The sequence below is a fragment of the Marmota flaviventris genome, chromosome 2, assembly GCF_047511675.1.
Source record: "Marmota flaviventris isolate mMarFla1 chromosome 2, mMarFla1.hap1, whole genome shotgun sequence".
Taxonomy (NCBI): Eukaryota; Metazoa; Chordata; class Mammalia; order Rodentia; family Sciuridae; genus Marmota; species Marmota flaviventris.
The window spans coordinates 161,994,384-162,018,102 of record NC_092499.1 but is presented as its reverse complement, the minus strand read 5'-3'; the positions used below and the strand labels follow the sequence as shown (position 1 = coordinate 162,018,102).

Below are 23,719 nucleotides of genomic sequence, written 5' to 3'. Positions count from 1 at the left end.
CCTCACAATAACTAGAAGGAGGCATTATAAGATGCTTATTTTACAGGTGAGGAAAGTGAAAGTTAGAGATATTAAGAGGGGGACACATGATCAGATTCCTTTGGCTCTTAAAAGCCTTCCCATATTCCAGTGATGCCTTACACACATATGATGAATGTATGAAAGAATGGAATGAATGAATGCACTGTTTGGACTTACCACTCATCATAACATAAACACTAACTCCTTAAATTACTCTAGAAAGATTAGGCATTTTGTAGGGGAAAGGAGAGAGTAGGAGGGTTATTAGGGAATTAGTGGGTTTGATTTTGAGTGAGTTTAGGCAGTTGATCTTACCATGATTGGGTACCTCCAGAGCTGAGGCATGGTCGCCTTATTTCCTAAGGGGGCAGATATACCAATTCTCTTTGCTCTGGGGTCTCAAGCTGAGCTGCCTCTGAGATTCAAAACCAGTAGCAGTGTTGGAGAAGAGTTCCCTCAGAGACCCTGGAATGGGAGGAGATCTGAAGGAGGGTCATCTAAGGCGATGTTAAACCGTGGTGTGACAGAGCCCACAGAAGAGCCACCTGATCGGGTAGTCTGCATGAGAAACTGCGCCTGCAAAATTAGATAGGATTTGAAAAGATGGAAGGCACCGCTGTCTAGGGTAAAACCTCTAAGGTTTTGGTAAAGGAAATGAATCACTTCCCTTCCTTTTTCCCTCACAGTATGGCTCTAGGACCCCAGTTAAATTTCCAGACAATCTCTTTCCCTTCCCCATTCCCCTTTCCCGCCATCTCCCTCCTCTCCTCCCTTACCGCGCCAGGCATACGCATGCGCGGAGAGATTCTTAGCCGTGCCTGCCCGAGATCTGGTGGCATCGATCGACTCGGAGCTCGGCTTCTCGACCTGTCGGCGCTCAATTGAGAAGCGCGGTAGCCTTACTTCCGGTGCCTGCCTCTGTTTCCGGCTTTGGCTTCTTAGGCCTCAGGTTGGTAGAAGCTGCTTGTACCTTTCGGTTGTGGTTGCTGCGGAAGCTGGCCCGATTCTCCGCTGTTTGAACAGGAGCAGACGAGACACGAAGGTGGGTTCAGGACGCATCTGACCACTGGTTTGCGAAGGAGTGGGCGTGGGGGCGAGGAAGAGATCAAGACTAACGGGCTGGCGTGGCAAGGCCCTCCGAATTTAGGAGCCTCCTCTCTAGTGGGACAGGTTGGGGCTTGGAATTTGTGGCAGCTCCTTTGGGCTTCGGACCTGGGCATTTGGCAAACGTGCGGATGTTTGGAGAGGCAGGCAGCTTGCTCTTGCGAGGTAAAGGATAATAATGTGCTTGTGCTTGGCGTTTGCATTTAGTTCACTGCACTTTCAGGTGACTTTCAGCAGCTCTCTTGGATTGCGGAGGCGGGGGGGTGTAGTATTTTCGGGTGTCCCTTCACGAATCCAGCCCACCGTCAACTTCTAGATACTGCAAGAACCTCCGCTCTGGTCTCTCTCCTTCATTTTGACTTCGGTCAACTTCCTACTAGTTGTCTACTTCGTGACCCCCAGCCCTTCTCCAAGTTTCAGTTTAGGGGGTTCCCAGTTTTTGAGAGGCGATATCTTTCATTCTGTTTTCTGCATAAGTATTACTCTTCCCTGGTAAGTCATCATGTGACGTTCGTATACATCGTAATATTTGTGAGATAAAGGAATATGTGGGACACTGAGGAAATAAAATATGTTCACAGTTTTCTGCTAAAAACTACGTGGAATATGAGGTATTAAATATGAGCATGAAATAATGTGGCGAATGTGAAAGAAAAGTATGGGGGAAAAAAAGAAGGCAAGGGCTGAATTCTCAGGCCTGCTGCTTATTAGGTGTGTTACATTGGGCAAGTCCCCCTAACTTTCAGTGACTGATAATATTAGCTACTAGGTGCTTTTTGACAATGCAAGAGTTCTATTGGGTAGGTACTGTTACTATTCCCATTTTACAGATGAAGATCCGAGAGATTAAGGAACTTAACTTCCGTGAAACAGCTAGTTAGAACCATAGACAAGGTTTGAGTTCCTATCTGGTTGGCACTAGAATCTGAGCTCTTAACCATCATGCAACACTTTTCTCTCTGAACTCCATTACTTCACATTGGTTAGCGGTAACCTTGGAGTCAACCTTGGTGATGATGTATATAAATTAAAATAGGCATGAAAGTTCTATATAGGTGTACCTGTGAAGGACTTTGCAAACTTCATTTAATGATATGTCATGATGATACTAGATATATGTTTGCTGGTCTCTTTTTCATTTTTCTTCATATCTAAATTTTTAAAGCATCGAAAAAGAAGTTATATCAGGCAGGTGAAAAAACTATCATTTCTCCTAAGTGGAAGGTAAATATGAAAGTAATATTTTGAATAAAATGAGGTTATTAGAATATGGTTATGTACTGCTGATCCACCAAGTTTTAAATTAATTTATTTATTCATTTTGTGCTACTGGGGATTGAACCCAAGGGTGCTGTTTCACTGACTTAACATTCCCCAGCGAAAATTGCTGAAGCTGATTTGTAACTTGTGATCCTCCTTGTCTCAGTGTCTGGAATAGCTAAAAGTGCAGGCATGTGTGCTACCACATCTAGCTTGTTCTACCAAGTTTTGAGCCTGAGCATTATTGTTTTGCCTAAAAAAGAGTACTAGCAAATACTGGGGAAGAAGTAAAGTCTACTGCCAACTGATAGTTTCTGACATTTGAGATTGAAGGAGAATTGAAAGATTAATAACCTTTGTGTTATGTCCTTTTGCTGCATTCCAATATGATCTAATTCTTGTTGATAACAGATTATTTATTGTCTCTTTAGGCTACTTGAAGAATCTGACCCAAACATGGATATCAGACCAAATCATACAATTTATATCAACAATATGAATGACAAAATTAAAAAAGAAGGTATGTGCTTTTTAAAATATTTGTTCACAACTAAAAATGTGTTAGTTGGGCACAATGGTGCATGCATGGAATTACAGCAACTAGGGAGGCTGAGGCAGGATCGAAAGTTTGAGGCAAGCTTCAGCAATTTAGCTAGGTCCTAAGCAACTTGGTGAGACCCTGCCTCAAAATTCCCAGTATCCTATCCTCCCCATCAAAAACAAAAATAAAACTAAAACATATTTATTGCCAAGTACAGTGACACATACTTATAATCTCCATGACTAGGGAGGCTGAAGCAGGAGAATCTCAAATTCAAGACCAACCTTGGCAACTTAGTGAGACCTGATCTCAAAAATTAAAGAGGTCTTATGATGTAGCTCAGTGATAGAATGCCCTGGGTTCAGTCCTCAACACCACTCCCTGCTCAAATGTGTTTATTCACTACTGTATTAAGAATTATACAGCTCCAAAACTTCTCATCTAGTCATTTTTCTTAGTGCCTGAAATAATAGTTTATTTTATGTAAGGCATTTAAAACTTTTTAAAAATAGAAATAGGTAGAGCCTGACAGTGAATGAGATTTGGATTTACTCATTGTGGTCTCAATATTGGGAATAATATGCTGTGTTTTTATTAAAATAACTGTAGAACTAAATAAATTAATAGTAGGGCACTCAATACAGTGCCATTTTATGAAGAATTTTGTCATTGTTTCATTCACAAATGACTTGTTTTTCCTTCTATTTGAACAGAATTGAAGAGATCCCTATATGCTCTTTTTTCTCAGTTTGGGCATGTGGTAGATATAGTGGCTTTAAAGACGATGAAGATGAGAGGGCAAGCCTTTGTTATTTTTAAGGAACTAGGCTCATCCACAAATGCTTTGAGACAGTTACAAGGATTTCCATTTTATGGTAAACCAATGGTGAGATAATCTTATTATTTCAACTTTAATCACTGTTAGTGGTATAGTAAACTTGTGAATGTCAACTTGAAACTGGCTATTGCTTTCTGCTTTTAATTATGCATTTTAGAGGGGATTTAGGTTTGCTTTATGTTATTTTTATAGAAATATACTAGTAGAGTCATATACTCCTAATTTATGCCAGTTTAAATGGGTAGAACCAAAGTACATTGAGACATACAGCATTTTAAAAAATGACTATACAGGTAATATTCTTACCTTATAAAACCTAGAATTAATAATAACCCAGAAGATTTAAGAAGAAATCTCTCTTTTAAACTTGTAAAAACAACAAAAAACAAAAATTGTGGGTGAAAAAGGAAATCCAGACTGAAGTTTCAGCAAATACTGTGGGGAAATACTGCGTATCAGAAGCTATGCAGTATAGAAAGGGCAGTACCTTAAGGAAAAGTCATAGATTTTAAACTGACAAGTTTTATGAGTCACATGAGTGGAAATGAAATAGCTATGCATGAAGTGCTTTAAACTCGGGAGTGACAGTGAGATTCACATTTAGCTGATGGTTGAACATTGGATTGTTGTAGGGCCAGACGGAGAGCAGGGAACTCAATCAGTAAACTCTTGTTCAGGTCAGAGGTGGTAGTGGACTGTGTAATGGTAGAAACAGTAAAAAGCGAGGGTCCTACAAATGTGAGCAAGTAAACTACCTTAGATATTGATTACAAACTGATTTTTATCAGGAATTAGAATGTGGTGTGGAGGGGTCTTGGAGAGAGAATCAAGGCCCAGGGTTCAGAGGGTCTGGGTCCTCATTCTGGTTCTGCCACTGATAGATTCTGTACCTATGGTCAGTTTTAATGTATAAGCAGGTTGGATTTCCTTTACCCTAAACAGGTATTAACAAACGCTCTAAAAGGACTAGATAAGAAATGCTTTTGACTCTGTGGGTCACATACAATTTCTGTTTTGTGTTCTTGTGTGTGTGTGTGTGTGTGTGTGTGTGTGTGTGTGTGTTTTACCTGCCTTTAAAATTGTATTTAAAAAATTCTTAAGTTACAAAACAAGCCATATCAAAACAGAATGACTGGATTAGGCCCACAGACTGTTGTGTAGTACACTGGTATGATCATTCCTTCTTTTCACAGATGAAGAATCAGGCACAGAAATATTATTTGATCATCCAGATTATATTAATATAACCAGGGGCAGCATCAGAACTTAAAAACATCTCCTAACACCTAGTCTTGTGATTTTATTTTTTCTTATGCTAGGAGTTAAACTTTCTATAAAGGGTCAGATAGTAAATATTATGGATTTTGCTATCCAGGTGATCTTTGTTGCAGCTACTCATGGAATTCTGCCAACATAACAAGAAAAGCAGCAGGAGATGAGATGAAAATGAATGGGTATGACTGTGTTGTATCAAGACAGACATGATTTATAAAATCAGGTAGTGTTAGCTGTGGACTCTTAGTTTAAGGACCCTGTTCTACATCCTGCTGTTCCCTGAGTTTGAGTAAATTGTCATTTTCTGAAACCAGCTGAACTTTCTTACTAGTATGAAGAAATAGCATAATTGAGTTCTCAGTTGGTAGGCACATAAGATTGGGTTTTAGGCTTTTCCCTGAGTGGCTGAGTGGAGATGACAGGTTTTTTTTTGTTTGTTTTTGTTTTTTTTTAGAGAGAGAATTTTAATATTTATTTTTTAGTTTTCGGCAGACACAACATCTTTGTATATGGTGCTGAGGATCAAACCCGGGCCGCGCGCATGCCAGGCGAGCGCGCTACCGCTTGAGCCACATCCCCAGCCCAAGAGATGACAGTTTTGAGTGTTCCTGTTTACTCAGATACAGGAAAGGTGGAAATCATTTGCTTTTTTGGCACCAGCCTCATATTGCCAACTAATTATTTAATATCAGTGGAAAATGTCTGTCTGTCTGATTTTATATGAAGGCATTTTGGAGGGTTTTTTCCTGCCTTCAGGAAAGTAGCAGGTCTGCCATATTTCTAGAAGAGGAGGAATGAAATTCTTTGAACTTTCTCATTTATGTTTCTTTAACTGCTTTTAGTTGCTCTTCTGTTTTAACCTCAATATACTAAAAAAGAAAGAAAATTTGCTTTCATTTGTAATTCTGAACAAAATTATTTTTTGTGATTTGAGGACATTTGTGTACTTAATTCCAAAAATACCTCAGTAAAGTAGAATCATCTTTGTCATGAAACCTATAATATATATAATATAAACATATATAAATGTATATCTTGGCCTTCTCTATCTGTAAGTTACAAATGAATTTTTATCTTTTCTGATATTTAGTTTAGGTCAGCGTTTCTAAATGCTAACATATTTGATGTTTTGAACCAAATAATACTTTGTTGTAAGGGTCCTTTTTGTTCATTGTAGGGTATTTAGTAGCATCCCTGGCCTCTGCCCACTAGATGCCAGGAGCATAGCATGTCAGCCAGCAGTGTCTCCTGAGAGTGCATCTGTCTCCAGGAAGCAAAATTGCCTTTAGTTGAAAACCACTGGCTTAGACCAGCTAGTTAAGAACTGTTGCTGAGATCATATATTTTCACAGGTGACAGTATCATAAGGAGAAATCAGGTCACCTAAGGTCTGTTTAGGTAAGAGACAAGTTGAAGACCTAGTGAGTTGGGAGAACATACTTGGAATCAAGTTAGAATTTAGTGTGAGCTGTCAGCTTGTCTGCTTTGATTAGATCATGATGGCAAGACTAGCAGAGCTGCTTGCAAGAATAAGTACACCTAGAGCTAAAGAAGTTCAGCGGCCTAGCCCATGCAGAAAAGGCCTGGGGTTCTGAAGTGTGGTGCTAGGCCATCTTTCCCCTTGTTTCTCTACCACATTTATCTCCAGTTGAAATAAAGGAAAAGAAAGAATTGCTCTTGGTTTTGACAAGTTTCCTGCCTTCTAATCCAGATCATTTTACATGGTATTTTTTCTTTTCAGACCAAGATCAAATTCTTGTATACAAGGCAATTTTAGATGCTAATTGTAGGACTGTTGTGTTTGATGTGATCAGAGAGGTGGTTGCTCTTTCAGCTCCAGAGTAGAAGTGTTTGCTTGAAATGGAATTTGGAGTTTGCAGATAATTGTACCCCAGATAACAGTTTAATTCATTGTAAAAAATTTTGGATAGTTTATTGATGTTGAATTAGCTGGGTGGTGATGCTTTAGGCCAGGGCCACACTAAAAAAGTTGTTTTCCGAGCCTGTAGCATCGCCATCCTCTTGTGCTTATTAAAAGTACAAAATCTCTGGACTCACCCAAACTTACCGCAGTTTTTCCAGGCAATTAAATTCCACACTGTAGTTGAAATGCCATCTTAGACTAGTGGTTTTGAGTGCTTCTATGTCCTCAAAGGCACTTTGGTTCCTGCTGGCTCTGACATGGTAAGAATGAAGCAAGTGGCCTCGCATTAGTAGCTGTAATGCTATCCTTTTGTTCCCTTTAAAAAAATTTTTAAATCTAAGTTGATGCTGCTGTTAAAGTCATTTCATTAAAAAAAAAAAAAAAAAAAATGATAGATTCAGCTGGGCTTGGTAGCACATACCAGCCACTCAGAAGGCTGAGATCACAAGCTCAAGGCCAACTTAAGCAATTTAGCAACCCTGTCTCAAAATAAAAAAGGGCTAGAGATGTAGCTTAGTGGTAGAGTGCCCCTGGGTTCAAGCCCCAATATGGGGGTTAGGAATTTGCAGGGGAACCCCACATTCAAAGGGAAGTCATTCCCAGTTTTTAATACTTGAACCATTAAAACTAACAAATTCTAGATGACACATTCCAAGGCTGGTTTGGTACATGTGGACCCTTCTAATGAGAGTGGCTGGTAAGAGGTAGGCAAGTTTCTAATGCAGTTTTCTCTTACCGGATGGAGAGAAGCAGAAATACAGATATTACAGAGTCTGGTTTTTCCCATTTGAATATGTATAATTTTTCTTTGCGTATACACAGTTGAATCTTTATCTTACTTGTAAATCATAGACCACACTGTATTTTCATTTGGCACTCAGTGTATTTTGATGATTTCCTTAGGGATGTGTGTAAGATTCTCTTATAGTGTATTTGTGTAATGGAATTTGAATCATTAATGACTAGTGTAAGTAGCCTTCAGCATAATGAGATGTAATCTGTTTTCATACAATTAAAACAGCGAATCCAGTATGCAAAAACAGATTCTGATATAATATCTAAAATGCGAGGCACTTTTGCTGATAAAGAAAAGAAAAAAGAAAAGAAAAAAGCCAAAACTGTGGAACAGACTGCAGCAACTGCAAACAAAAAGCCTGGTCAGGTAAGACAGAATAAAAGTTCATATTTTTTTGATGTTAAGAACTTGATAGAAAAAGTCAGGCCTTGTGGTGCACGGCTATAATTCCAGTGACTTGGGAGACCAAGGCAGGAGGATCGCAAATTAGATACCAGCCTCAGCAATTTAGCAAGGTCCTAAGCAACTTAGTGAGACCCTGCCTTAAAAAAAATTTTTTTTAAAGGGTTGGGGATATAGCTCAGTAGTAAAGCGCCCTTGGGATAAAAACCATCCGTAGCCCACCTGCCCCACCCCCCCACAACCTGGGAGGTGGGAGGAAACTTGATGGATTCTTGTCATAGACAGGAGGATCTTTGAGGCATGTATTTATTGTATACGTGTGTGTTTAAAAAGTGGAATTTTAAGAAGTTGAAATGAACTGAATTCTAAAATTCCAGTGTTTATATTTTAGCAGTAAATTAAAATATAAGTCTTTTCATATAGAGATTTTAAAAATAGTTTTATTCTTTGCAAGAAATTTAATTTCATCTTTCTTCAAAACACATTAATACCTCTTGGTTTACTCCTCAAGTTCTGTTGCCTGTAAATAGTACTGCAGATATTATCTTTAATCATGTGTACTCCTCTCAAAACTTTCTTTGAATAATTCAGGAATATAAAATCTAATTTGAAATACCAGATAAAAGCAAATTACTATCCAAAAGGTAGTTACTTCTGGATTGAAAGTGGTTAGAAATCAATTTCACTAAGTATAATGCTTATATAGAGTTGGGTAAGTATAATGCTTATATAGAGTTGGGTTTATTTATCTATTTTTAAGTAAGACCAGTCCTCATTTTTTTCCTCTGTTATGTATTTCTCCATAATTTTAAAGATTGGAAGTTAAATTTTATGATATGGTCCTTGAAATTTAGGGTTAGACGTTTCAAAAGTAATGGCTGAATTAAATACATGAATATTTGAATCAGAATAAAAATGTAGGTTCTTAAAGTAAAATCAAATGGAATAATATACCTTTAAAAATTAATGTTATTTTTATGTTATATATGCCTTTTGCCCTTTTAAAGAAATTGAAAAGCTTACCTGTACCCCTATTTCTTTTGTTTAGGGAATACCAAATTCAGCTAATCCCCAAGGAAATTCAACACCGAATCCTCAGGTAATATTTTTTCCATGTGATGCTTTCTTTAAAACAAAATTGTAAAAATCATAACAATAACTTGCATGTCCAAAACCAAAATTATTTCACCTATAAGACATATGTTAAGTTGCGTGCTATTTTAAGAAACTCATTTCTTAAAACATTTTAAATTCATTTAAGAGGAAGCCTTTTTTGGTTTTATTAGTATACTTCAATTACGTACTCTAGGTGACAAAATTCTCCAAATATGATTGACCTCCAGATGCTTAAATCATAAATATTGCCTTAATTACTATTAAGTACTTAAAACCTGTAATAAGATTGCATTGTTCCAAACTTGGGATGTCTTAATTTGAATGTTTGTGTCTTTAAGTTGCTGTTTGGAGAAATAAATATTTCTCCAGTGCCATTGCTTTTTGGCTTCATTGTTTGGTGTCGTAAGATTTCACAAGCCTATACTGGTGTATAGCCCTCTGAAGTTTAGGTTTTCCTGTGAGAACCAAATGGCTTACAGTGCTGTGTATACTTACAAGCTAACTTTGCTTCTTCTTTTTTTTTTTTTTTTTCTTTATTTCTTAAATAGGTCCCTGATTACCCTCCAAACTATATTTTGTTCCTTAATAATTTACCAGAAGAGACTAATGAGATGATGTTGTCCATGCTGTTTAATCAGTAAGTTTTCTCATAAACAAGCCTCCTGACAGGACAAATAGCACTTCCATGGGTTGCATCCATTTGTCATCCCACAACAGCAGTTCCTTACAGGTTCATTTGATTTGGTCCAGAATTAATCACAGATTGAAGCCAATCTACATATTTAGCAAATAAAAATCTAAATTTCATCTAATGTTTGAATTATTAGTTCTGATTAAATGAGTAAAGCAGGGAGTACAGCTTTGATAGAGTGGTGGAAATAAAATTAGCATGGTTTTTTTCAGTTCTTAATTTTTCTGTTTTTGTGGTACTAGGGACTAGACCCAGAGTTTAGTATTTGCAAGGCACTCTATCATTGAGCACGTGCTCAGCCCAGTATATGCAGTTTTTCATGGCATTTAGTTATATCTTATGCTCTTCCATCCTACTCGGGATTCTTGGTGTGATATGGTTACTTTTCCTAAACCAATGTCAACAAATTATCTACATTTTAAACAGAAAGCAGATATTTATGTATTTGCATACATATATGAGTTGTTTTTATTCTTCTTAGGTTCCCTGGTTTTAAGGAAGTGCGTCTGGTACCTGGGAGGCATGACATTGCTTTTGTTGAATTTGAAAATGACGGACAGGCTGGAGCTGCCAGGGATGCTTTACAAGGGTTTAAGATCACACCATCCCATGCTATGAAGATCACCTATGCCAAGAAATAACATTTGGGATAGTCATCTTTAATGGACTTGGTATTATTTATGGTGTTTGTTTTGATAACATTTGGCCAGGTCATTTTAATGGTTGGAGGTTGGGGAGAAGTGAAAGTGAAATTTTTATGAAAGACTTAAAAATTCAACCATTCTTTCTTTAGCCTGAGTGAACTATGAAATGTGAAGGCCTTAATTTTGTACAATAAACTTCTCTTTGTATTCTGTACATATAATGCTTCATTTATTGGCCCATTACCCTGTCATCAGATGCTTATCCTAGTTTAGAACACATTTTAAATCATAGAAAACTCTGTATTAATATGTTTTTCTGTTATTTTGGAACAGCTAATGATACAGCAACATTGAATCATTTTAACAAAGGGTAAACAGAATTAGTGAATAGCAGCTAGTAAATGACTTATCTTGATAGTTAAAATGAACATCTGGGTATTACAAGAAAATGAGACCTGAGCAGTATCTAAATTTGCAGAGTATTTTGCTGGTAGTAGGGATTTCACGAATCTTGTCATGCAGTATTTAATTGGATAAAGGCCATTTGTGAGTAACTGAGCTTACTGTTGTCTAGGAAAACAGAAGAAAAGGGACTGCTGTCTTCAAATTTTGCATTTTTTTTCTCTTCCCTCTTGGGGCAGAACTATTTCTTTTTTTAATTTTTAATTTATTTATATATCACAGCGGAATGCATTACAATTTTTATCACACATCTAGAGCACAATTTTTCATATCTATGATTGTATACACAGTATATTCACATCAATTTGTGCCTTCATACATGTACTTTCAATAATAATTCCATGCCCCCTCCCTTCCCCTCCAACCCCACTGCCCTATCTAGAGTTCGTCTATTCCTCCCATGCTTCCCCTCCCTATCCCACTATGAATCAGCCTCCTTATATCAAAGAAAACATTTGGTTTGGGGGCAGGACTATTGCTTAGTTAAAATCTAGTTTCATTATTCGGGGATCTCCAGTGGAAGATTTTGTGATTATAATCTTTAGATTGACAAAGAGTTGCTAGCATTAATCTTTTCTACCTCTGTAATGCTTAAATACCAATTTTTTCATTTGATATTGATAACCCCTGTTTAAAATCTTGGGTATCTTTAGAAGTAGACAACTTTTTGCAAGTATAACACATTAACCTATTATTTTTTGGTGTTCTTGCTTTAGTATTTCCTTGAATATGACTTTCCCTTATCACTTAGAATTTGTATTATATACTTATGGAAAGGCCACTTTTTCATTACGAGGCAAAATCATTTTTTATTCCTTAAATTGCCACATTCAGGGTTGGATTCTGCTGAATGATTTTCTTAACCCAGTTGTCAAGCTCATGTAGTTTGGTAAGATACATCAACAGTGATTACTAGAAAAAGGACCATGCTCTTGGATGTTATGGCAATTTTGTTATTAAATGTTCTTACTCTCATCACTGTGTTTGTTTCAAAATAGAAAATATTTCATAGCCTGATTCAAAGCTGTGGGCCATTCTTTAAGTTGATTTATCAGAGCAAGTAGAAAGGCCAGGGTTGCTAGGGTGGTGTGATAACGAGAAAGGAGGGGAGAGGATTATAGAAGAGGATTGTATAGGCTTTTTAAGGAATCATTTATATATATATATATTTTTAATTTTTTATTGTTGGCTGTTCAAAACATTACATAATTCTTGATATATCATATTTCACACTTTGATTCAAGTGGGTTATGAGCTCCCATTTTTACCCCATATACAGATTGCAGAATCACATCAGTTACACATCCATTGATTTACATATTGCCATACTAGTGTCTGTTGTGTTCTGCTGCCTTTCCTATCCTCTACTATCCCCCCTCCCCTCCCCTCCCCTCCCCTCGCCTATTCTCTCTCTGCCCCCTCTACTGACATTCATTTGTCCCCCTTGTATTATTTTTCCCTTTCCCCTCACTTCCTCTTGTATGTACTTTTGTATAACTCTGAGGGTCTCCTTCCATTTCCATGTAATTTCCCTTCTTTCTCCCTTTCCCTATACCTTTCCCTATACCGCTTGACTCACACTTCCTGCTTAGAATTGCTTTTGCTATTCTGGGTCTTTTGTTTTTCCATATGAATTTCATGATTGCTTTCTCTATTTCTACAAGAAATGCTGTTGGGATTTTGATTGGCATTGCATTAAACCTATAGAGAACTTTTGGTAATATCGCCATTTTGATGATGTTAGTTCTGCCTATCCATGAACAGGCTATATTTTTCCATCTTCTAAGGTCTTATTCTATCTCTCTCTTTAGGGTTCTGTAGTTTTCATTGTATAAATCTTTCACCTCTTTTGTTAGGTTGATTCCCAAGTATTTTATTTTTTTTGAAGATATTGTGAATGGAGTGGTTGTCCTCATTTCCATTTCAGAGGATTTGTCGCTGATGTACAGGAATGCCTTTGATTTATGCGTGTTGATTTTATATCCTGCCACTTTGCTGAATTCATTTATTAGCTCTAATAATTTCTTTGTAGACCCTTTTGGGTCTGCTAGGTATAGAATCATGTCATCTGCAAATAGTGATAATTTAAGTTCTTCTTTTCCTATTTTGATGCCTTTAATTTCTTTCGTCTGTCTAATTGCTCTGGCCAGTGTTTCGAGAACTATGTTGAACAGAAGTGGTGAGAGAGGGCATCCCTGTCTTGTTCCAGATTTTAGAGGGAATGCCTTCAATTTTTCTCCATTCAGAATGATGCTAGCCTGAGGCTTAGCATAGATTGCTTTTACAATATTAAGGTAAGGAATCATTTATATTTTAATGAAATTGGGAGATGATTGTAAAATTGAATTACAATTCATATACAGTAAAAGTCACCCATTTTAGTGTTCCATTTAACTACTTTTGGCAATTATATATAGTCATGTAGTAATCAAGAGGCAGAGCATTTCATCATCCAATGATATTTCCTTGTGCTCCTTTGGAGTCAATTCTTCCCATGTTCAGCCCTAAACAACCACCTATCAGCTTTCTGTCCCCATAGTCTGCCCTGTTCAGAATGCTTTTAAGATGGATCTGTATTGTTGCATGGATCAGCATTTTGTTCCATCAATGGATTGGCCATTGTATTCTTTCCAGTTTATTTACGTACAAGTGTATGTGGCTGTATGTTGTGCTAGATCTTGATCAGAAGAGTGATACTAAAATACATTTTAATTTTTAAAATTTTGATAGAATTTCCAAATATGTGAAAATTAACAAAAATAGAATACAGAACTCCCATAAACACTTCAAGATTATCCAATTGTTAACATTTCTAAACCATTTGAGACTAAGGTTACCTGACTCCCAATTACCCCTTAATACTTCAATGTATTTCCTAAGTAAAAGATCACTGTCCTGCATAACTGCAATACAAACATCAAAATCAAAGCAACATCAATTCCTTATTGTCATCCAATCCAAATTTTGCTGATAACCCAATAACATCCAAGAAGTCTATCCAGGATCATGTTGCATATAGTTACCATGTCTCTTGAGTCCATCCCCCTAGGCCCAACCCCTCAAAGGTTTCACCACCTTTCAATAGAGCCACCCTGAGGACAATCCTTTAACATATTTTGAGGGATTTTCAAGATCCAAACTACAGCAACCTCCTCTAAGACTTCCAAAATTTAGTATCAAAATGCTCATGGATCATAGAGACATGTAAAGTTAAGTTTATGTTACTCCCACTTGCCTGCTTCTGGACTTCTTTCCCATGGAGAGGGACACTACTAGAAGTCACCAAATTTAAAGCACCAGTACAGAACTCCATCTATTCAACAAATATTTACTGAGTACCTGTTATGTACCAGATACTGTTCCAGGCACTAGAAATATATCAGTGAATTAAAGAAGGCCCAAGCCCCAAAGGTTTTTCTAGCATTAGGATACAAAGACAACAAGTTTTTGTAAAAGTGGATCTCTGTCCTCATCAATTGTTTTTTGAATAGAGATCTCAGTCAGGATGCTCTCTCTGACTTAGTTGATGATTTCGGAGCAGAACTCATCATCCCCTCACCCCCAGATATGGTCAACTCACAGAATGAGGGACAAGAATTCATATTACTAAATAATTTGTGGTAAAATCCAAAGGATACTTAGTGAAGCAAAATATAATAAAAAGGTTTTATTGTTTAGGATATATGTATGTGTATGTGATAAAATTTTATTGTTTGTATATGAAAGGGTTTGGGGGGTGTGTGTGTGTGTTTGTATTATTTCTTGAGGAGGATCTTTTATACACTTGGCCCTGATTTGGAAGCTTGTTTTATTTAATACCTTCATTATGGACAAGGAAGCTCAGGCACACAATAGCCAAAGTAACCTTCCTTTATTAACCACCCTGCTCAAGGTCACACAGAAATTGTAGTCCAGTTCTATTTCCACTCATCACTGTCTGTTATGGTTTGGATCTAAAATGTCCCCCCAAAAGTTTGTTGAAAGCATGGTTCCTAATGCAGCAAGGTTCAGAGGTGGAGCATTTAGGGAATTATTGGATTGTGAGGGATATAAGCCCATTCATGAATAAATACATTTAATAGAATAACAATTTGAAAGGACTACTGGGCAGTAATTGTAAGCAGATGGAGCATGGCTGGAGGAGGTGGGTCACTGGGGACTTGCCCTGGAAGGCTTCAAGCTTCCCCACCCTTTCGCTTTCCTTTCCTCTCTTCCCCCTTTCTCCTTTTCCTTCCCCTCCCCTTCCTTGCTGCTTTCCTCTGCCACACCCTTCCACCATGATGTTCCACCTCACCTTTGGCCCAGACCAATGGAGTCAGTTGACCAATGGACTGAGATGTCTGAAACCATGAGCCAAAACAAACTTTTCCTCCTCTAAGTTGTTCTTGTCAGGTATATGGTCACAGTGAAGAAAAGCTATCTCATGCTGTCAAGTTAGAATTGGGGTTTTAAATCTATTTCTTGCTTTGTGCCAAGGAAAGGATGAATTAGAAATCATTTTTGAAAATAGAATGTTGGTGCATTTTTCCTTCCTATAATCTAGGGGCCTAAAAGTATCTTTGGGAAGATGGAAACATCAATTAAATCTTATTCCTGATCAGGCAGCTGTTTTACAAACTGTTACAATCTCAAACCAATCCTCAACATGGGAGAGTTAAAAGACAATTGCTGTTAAGAGACACTCTTAAGAAATGGAACTGCATAAACGAATTGCTACACCACGTACAGGCCCCCAAAGCAGAATAAAATGACAAAGCCACATTCAAGCTATCACAACCTAACAAATGGGTTAATGCTAACATGAAGTGGGTTTTGTTTGGGGTTTTTTTTTTTGTTTTTTCTTTGTTTTGGTACTGGGTTCAACCCAGGGGTACTTTACTGAGCTACTTGCCAAGCCCTTTTTATTTGTTGGGACAGATTCTGGCTAAATTGTTGAGGCTAGCCTAAAACTTGCAATCCTCCTCTCTCAACCTCCTAAGCCTCTGGGATTCCAGGTGACTAAATGTGAAGTTTTTATTGGTCTTTTGAGAGTGAAGAAATAAAAGAAATGCCAAGCCTTTTAGGCTCATCCTGGGAGGACCTAGAAGGCATCTGCAGTAGACAGAGGCAGGATGGAGACTAGAGGCTGTCAGGTAAAAATTTGCTTGCAAATAGAAATTTGAACTTTCAATAACACAGCAAGCAGTTGTGCCTAGCAGCTGTCTCAAGGAACTGTGGTCACTGGAGGTTCAGTAAGAGTCTGTCTGGAGCTTGCTCACCTCCTTCCTCTGTGTTTTCAGATGTACTCTGGGCACCTTTAATCTTCCAATGACATCTTTTTCCTTCAGTTTCCAAATAGATGTCCCATCTGAAGAATTATTAAAATAGAGACTCCTGTAGGGTCTAAGGATAGGCAGGAGAATGGAGAGGGTAGAAGCAGTCTCCTTGCTGTGGCCTCCAAAGTCCTGTAGGATCTCTACCTTTCAGGTTTCATCTCCCATCTCTCTCTCTCACTTGCTGTTTCTTCTCACAGATGACTCTTTTTTGATAACATTAAACTCATTTGTGCTTCAGGATCTCTAAGCTTATTGCCTGGGATGTTTTTTTCTCCAGATACTAGCATTCAGGTTTCTGATCAAGATGCCTCCCTAGATAGACATTTAAAAAAAACATTCTGTATGTTCCTCCAACCCAATGCCAGTATCACCAAACTGTAGTACACTGTCAAAAAGCATGTATTAACTGATAGCTTGGTTTATTTACTTGGTGATTTGTCTCAGACTACCATGAAAGTCCTGAGGCAAGAACATGTTTCTCTTGTTCATCACTCTAGTACCCAGAAAAACTTGGAACATAAAAAATAAACATTCACTCAATATTTATGAATGCATGATCTCTCTGAAATCGTATGCTGAAGTATGTATACATACACAGATGCATTCTCCCCTGCTAGGGAAAATCCCTAGATTTTATTAAATTAAAACTCACTAAACAAATTATTATGACAGAGACTCTGGGGACCTGCCATTTGTCACCAGTATGCTCCTCAGACCTTTACTCATAAAAATAAAATCTCAGACCTCACCCCAAACATGTTAAATGTGAATCTAAACCTTTGCAATAGACTTCTCCAACTCAATGCAACCTTAGCAAGAGTCTCAAGTGATTCATATATGCACATTAAAGTTTGAGAAATACTGCTCCAAATACAGTAAAAAAATTTTAGCCAGGGCTTCACAGTCTTCATTAGTATTCACTGGATACATTTTCAAGAAATAAAATGCTTGTTAAATATTCAAACAGAAGATTCTATAAGCCTTTAAGTTTAAAATGGAGATGTATGCTTCTTACAAATTTCTTGTTTTATACCATATCCTATTCATCAATATACTACCTTTGAAAAATATTATTTGAGTAAATGACCTAATTATTATAACCTCCTTCATAAAAGTAATCTGCTTTGTTAGTTCTTAACCTTGGCTCACACTGTAATCACCCCAGGAATTTAAAAAATATTGGACTGAGTTTCACTCCTAGAGATTTTGATTAATTATCTGGGATATACATTGATCAAGGGTAGTTAAAAATGTCTCCCAGATGATTCTAATATACAGCCAAAATTGAAACCCATTATATTATATAACATCTTCTCCCTCCGATCATTACTTGGAATGCATTCCCAAAGATGGGTAAGAAAGAAAGGCCGGAAGATCCTAGTTTGATGGAATCTTCTTTTCCCCTTCCACCCTCTTGAAGCCTTCCTTTCTAGAATTTGGTAACTGATGAGAACTTTGAGCAAAAAGTTAATACACTGAGGTTAATGGAACTGGTGAAGATGATTATACTAAGGAACTGGGTAAAGCTAGATAAACTCAAAGCTATTGAATCATAACTTGAGTCTCCACTGTAAATTCATGTTTTTTAATATAATTATATAGATGCATTCAAAGATAGATAATCTCTCTCAATAAGGTTAGGATTATGAAACACAAGGACAGGATGAGGAGTAGTTATTGGGGGTCTCCCCTTGAAGGACACTGTGTGTCCCTGCCCTCTTCTTCTTCCTCTTCTGCTTTCTGACCATGAGGTGAGCAGTTTTTCTCTGCCATAGTGTGCTGCCTTGCCACAGGTCCAAAGCAATGGGACCAACTGATCTTGAACTGAAAACTCCCCAACTGAAATCCAAAATAAACTTCATTGCCTTATAAATTGATTATCTCAGGTATTTGTTATTATCTCAGGTAATAGAAAACTAACATACAGAGAAGAAAGTATGACCCCATTTCCCCCAACCCACATATCTCTTCGTTTCCCTATTGGTAGGGTCTGGGTGTATGTTATAATGTATGTCTGGCCCAGGAAAAACATGACTTCTAAGAATCTTATCAGAAAGGATTTGTAAATATAAGAATCCTTTACTTATCTGTTATATAAATTCAGATTTTATTATTGGATTTGCTTGAATCAAAATTATTTGTATTAGGGGCTGGGACTGCAATTTAGTGGTAGAGCACTTCCCTAGCATGTGTGAGGCACTGAGTTTGATTCTCAGCACCACATATAAATAAAATGAAGGACTGCAGGGCTCAGAGGTGCATACCTGTAATCCCAGCAGCTCGGGAGGTAGAAGCAGGAGGATTACAAGTTCAAAGCCAGCCTCAGCTAAAGCGAGGCACTAAGCAACTGGGTGAGACCCTGTCTCTAAATAAAATACAAAAAATAAGGCTGGGGATGTGTCTGAGTAGTCAAGTGCCCCTGAGTTCAATCCCCAGCACCCCGCCCCCAACCCCCAAATAAAATAAAGGTCCATCAACAACTAAAAAGAAAACTTAAAAAAATTATTTGTAGTAAAAATATAGCTCTCGGGCCGGGGGTGTGGCTCAAGCGGTAGCGCGCTCACCTGGCATGCACGGGGCACTGGGTTGGATCCTCAGCACCACTTAAAAATAAAATAAAGATGTAAAAAAAAAAAGATATAGCTCTCACATTTTCAACAGATTTCTATAGCACATCTTTGCTCATAAACTGAAAATTATGAGGGCTGACTTAAAAAATAATTTTTAAAAAACTAGTTTAAAATTCTCATGGTCCTTTCACCAATGTCCTGTTGATTGATGCAATAAATCACAACTAAATGTGGCTTTAACAATAGGGCACAATTCTGAATATCATTTGTGTGTAAAAATGATATGGAATTTGGCTCTCTTTGGAATATCAAATGCTGAATAGCCGCTGGAGTCCAGTAGCCTGTTATGAAAACAGGGTGGAGGAGTCGGGGGAGGGGGGGTGGACCCTTCCTATTGGACAGGGGTATTTGCCCAGAGGTCTGGTTTTCACATAAAAGACAGGAACCACTGAAGTCAGTCCCCACTTCCAGTCCTAGAGGTCAGTCAAAACAGAAAGAAAGGAAGATGGCAAGAATAATATTACTTCTCCTTCTGGGTCTTGTGGCTATATGTGCTGTGCATGGAGTATTTATGGACAGACTTGCTTCCAAGAAGCTGTGTGCAGATGAGGAGTGTGTCTGTAAGGAATTTTTCTTTTTTTATGCTTTTCATTATCATTATGTTATATTATATATATATATATATATATATATATATATATATATCTCCAATATATCCACTAACAGCACAAAATCGAATTGTACTTCCAAGTGAATTTTCTTCAATGTCTGTGTTATCAGCATTGCACATCCTGGTCCATGCTCTTGGGGTCTGACTATGGAGAATTCACTTTTCTAAGATGTTGTTGCAGCACTAATATTTTGGTTCACTTACTCTTTGTGAGTTGAACCCAGTTGCAAACTGGGATGTGTGAGTCACTCTGATTTTCTAGTTTTGTTTTTTTTAACATGCTTATAAAATGTAGTAAATTCAATTTTCTTTTCTTCCAGATACTATTTCTCTGGCTAGTGCTCAAGAAGATTACAATGCCCCAGACTGTAGATTCATTAATGTTAAAAAAGGGCAGCAAATCTATGTTTACTCAAAGCTGGTGAAAGAAAATGAAGCTGGAGAGTTTTGGGCTGGCAGTGTAAGATGAGATTATTAAAAACATACACATATCTTCACACATGTTGCTCTTAATTTTTCCTCAATTACCTATCTGAAACCCATTTTAATGCTTAAAACTGTTAAAAAACAATTGGAAATTGTAAATGCAAAAATTCAGGTGTATTGCTATTGTTGCATTTTAAAGAATCAAAGGTAATTTCATAACAAAACCAAAGGCAGGTTAATGTGATGTTTTGGCAAGAATAAAACCATAAACATTGGGACTTGGACATCCCAAAGAGTTTGAATTTTATTAAAAAATGTTCCAGAGAACTTGCCAAGTAAAAGGTATGTGTGTTGGCAGTTAGTCTAAGTTAAAATATCCTTTTAGGAAACTTTAGTACCCACTTTCATTCCAAAGAATCTGTTTTCTTCAGTTAAAATACACAGGGCCAGACCCTGGGGAGAGATGAAGCAAGGTTGGTTTACATCTTGGTTGGCAATCCCAAAGAGGTTCTAAGGTAATGAAGAATTAGATTGAAATGCATTCCAAGTATCCTTTCATTTGAATTGTTGTATACTGAGAAATAGATATCCTTTAAAACAAAAGTTTCAAGTAAATACTTTAAAAAATTACCGACTTTATTATTATTTTTTATGGATTCCTAAAAGATTTCAGGCTTATCTGATATAAATGAAGTTCCAACTTTGACTGAGTTCCCTGGAAACCAGAGTGAAAGGGAGGTGCTAGTAGTTACGAAATTCTTTTTATCAGCAAAGAGGATACCTGCAGGTTTTGCCCTAACTGATCCTCTTTTGGGTATTCAGGTTTATGGTGATCATCAGGATGAAATGGGAATTGTGGGTTATTTCCCCAGCAACCTGGTCAAGGAGCAACATGTGTACCAGGAAGCCACCAAAGAAGTTCCCACTACGGTAAGCATCTCAGAAGTGAACATTAGAGGTCTCAGATCTTGGGGTAATATAGGCTAGTGCTAAAAATGCATCATGCGACCTACAAGATGTGTTGGAAAAGCCCTCTATTTCCAATGCCAACTTGCCAGAAATAGTGAGGTTTGGGGGGACATTTAAATCAACTATTTGTATTGAATATTAGTGCAATACTCCTGCAACTCCCTAGCCCACCCCTCTTTTTAAAAGTTTATTATTTTTGTTTTAACTTTATTTTTTTCTGTGTTATTGGGGATATAACTGACCAGTAACAACTGTATATATTTAAGGGGTAAAACTTGATGTTTTGATATACGTATGAATGGTGAAATGATCATCACAATCAAGCTGGTTAACATCTGTTACCTCACATAGTTACTTTTGTGTTTATATGTGTGTATTTAAAGCACTTCAGATCTACCTTCTTAGCAAATTTCAAGCATACAATACAGTACTCCTTTGTTTTATATGTGAATCATCCTGAAAGGATTCCATGTCATAAAGAAAGAAACTAAAATAATATAAACTGACTCTCACTGACAGTTTACACATATTTATAAAAGACAGATGGGGGGGATTAGCACCTGTTTTTTGATAAAAATCAAAACATTCTAGAAAAATCTTTGAATGCCTTATTTTTGTGACAAATAGACTCAACTTAAGTATGAAGTGCACTCATACTCTTTCCAGAGCCCTGGGTTCTGGTAAACTCATGGAAAAAAAAAAAAAAAGATTTTTCTGAGCTGCTTTGCACGGTAGTTGTTTTGAAGAGATTTTTCCCAAAGCTAATTACTGTGTTTCAAATATTACCTAGCCTATACAAATACCACTCACTTGTCAGCGCTTCTTAGGACTAAGCTTGATCTGTCAAATAACCATAAATTAAAAGTTTATTTGAGGACTTTCATTTTAAGCAGCTTTTGACTTGAAGTGGTAATTATTTCATATTCTTTGGAGTCTGGCCTTTATTTCTTTTAAATCCAGATTTCTCTTTGATTGGATATGATTTTAAAGAAAGAACTTATATCTGTCTTCTGGCCCAACCTTCTCAGTTCAATCTTTTCTTTCTCTCTCTTTTTCTCTTTCAGGATATCGACTTCTTCTGTGAATAAAAATAAGCTAAAACTTCAGATAAAAAATGAAACACCAAAAATGAAGAAAAAAGCCAAAATAACAAAGAAGTGCCTATCTCTAATTTCTGACTTTTGTTTCAAGAGGGTCTGGGTCTTGGGTCTGGAGGTGGAATAAAAGAGGATTTTCAACTCAGCCTTTTTTACTGTGGGTATGGTCTTTCCACAAACAGGACGGAATTGAAACTGAAGAATTCATTTTCAAACTAGAGAATCTTCTTTTACATGGGAATGCATGTAGAAGATGATTTATTTCTAGATAGTAATTCTTCCCAGCTCTTTGACACCCTGTACATAAACTTGGTGAGCCCTAGGTTTTACCTTTGGAAATCATGGTTCCTAGTTATTTGTCTCTCTGGCTATATGAAGCATTAAGAATATATCTAAAGTAATTACATTATTAAGGAGTATTCCAGTATTATTACTTTTAATAATTGATAATTTTGGATGTGAAGTTGTTGGGAATTTTAAAAAAAGAAGTTTTTGGACTCAAATGGTTTAACTATGTTTCTGAACTTTTAAAATAATTTCACATATTATTTCGATTAAATAACTTTACCTTTTAAATAATCAACTTACCTCCCTCCAAATTTGAATAACTATATGGGTATATCTGTATGTACTAGAAGAGGGCAGTTTATGGAAATAACTTTGTGTGTGTGTGTGAGCGTGTGCAAGGGACCTCAAGCTTGCTGGGCCATTGCTCTTCCACTGAGCCACATTCCCAGTCCCTTGGAGGTTTTCACTCCTTCCTTCTTTCTTTTCCTTCCTTCCTTCTTTCCTTCCTTCCTTCCTTCCTTCCTTTCTTTCTTTCTTTTCAGTACTGGAGATTGAACTCAGGGGCACTTTACCACTGAGTTACATCTCCAGTCTTTTTTATTTTTTTATTTTGAGACAGGGTCTCATTAAGTTGCTTAGAGCCTTGCTTAGTTGCTGAGAATGGCCTTGAACTTGCAATCCTCCTGCCTCCGCCTCCTGAGGCACTGGAATTGCAGTTGTGTGCTACTGCACCTGGCTTCACTACACTTTCAATGGAACAGTTTCCCCTTAATAGTGCTCTCACTGATGTTTCAAGCTTCCATTCATCAAATGACAAAGCCAAAATATGTCTGTGGGCTTCTTCTCTACTTCTATTTCAATTTTTAATTTCTTCTTTCTGTGCAGATTCCTCTAGTCAAGTATGATGTGTCAAAAATATCTGATGAGGGAATACAGATTTTGTAGTTCTGAAAGGCCCACAAGTTTTTCTATAGTTAGCTGGAAATCTGCACTGTAATTGTGTATCACTAATGTCATTATTTTGATTTACTTGTGAAGTTTTGTTTGTTCATATGTAATTTAAATCTAATCTGCTTAAAAAAGAAAGTTTCTGGGATTTAAAAAAAAAAAAATCAACATTTGACCTTTGGATATACAGACTGTTTGGGAATGGAATAGCTTTTCAGTTTTCTACGATCTGGTCATTCCACAAGCGTGAAGAAGGAAGCAGAAGAGAACATTTAAGGCAAGTCAGAGTCTTGGGCCAGGGTCATTTTTCAGTTGTGTTCACTATGGCTTTAAGTGAATGTCATTTTACCAAGTTTTTACGG

The 23,719-nt window shown here is 37.1% G+C and overlaps 2 protein-coding genes across 2 annotated transcripts; both read left to right on the top strand.

Annotated features, from left to right (window-relative positions):
* The first annotated feature begins 936 nt into the window (after positions 1–936).
* On the top strand, positions 937–10,826 carry Snrpb2 (small nuclear ribonucleoprotein polypeptide B2). The gene is made up of 7 exons (XM_027921835.2): positions 937–1,063; positions 2,817–2,905; positions 3,640–3,812; positions 7,985–8,125; positions 9,210–9,260; positions 9,826–9,914; positions 10,450–10,826. Exons 2-7 carry the CDS (start codon positions 2,842–2,844, stop codon positions 10,607–10,609), a joined length of 678 nt encoding a protein of 225 aa, XP_027777636.1. The 5' UTR covers positions 937–1,063; positions 2,817–2,841; the 3' UTR covers positions 10,610–10,826.
* Positions 10,827–19,391: 8,565 nt separating this feature from the next.
* Positions 19,392–22,266, top strand: Otor (otoraplin). The gene is made up of 4 exons (XM_027922453.3): positions 19,392–19,579; positions 19,950–20,089; positions 20,878–20,985; positions 22,089–22,266. The coding sequence occupies exons 1-4, from the start codon at positions 19,465–19,467 to the stop codon at positions 22,110–22,112; spliced, it is 387 nt and encodes a 128-aa protein (XP_027778254.2). The 5' UTR covers positions 19,392–19,464; the 3' UTR covers positions 22,113–22,266.
* The last annotated feature ends 1,453 nt before the right edge of the window (positions 22,267–23,719 follow it).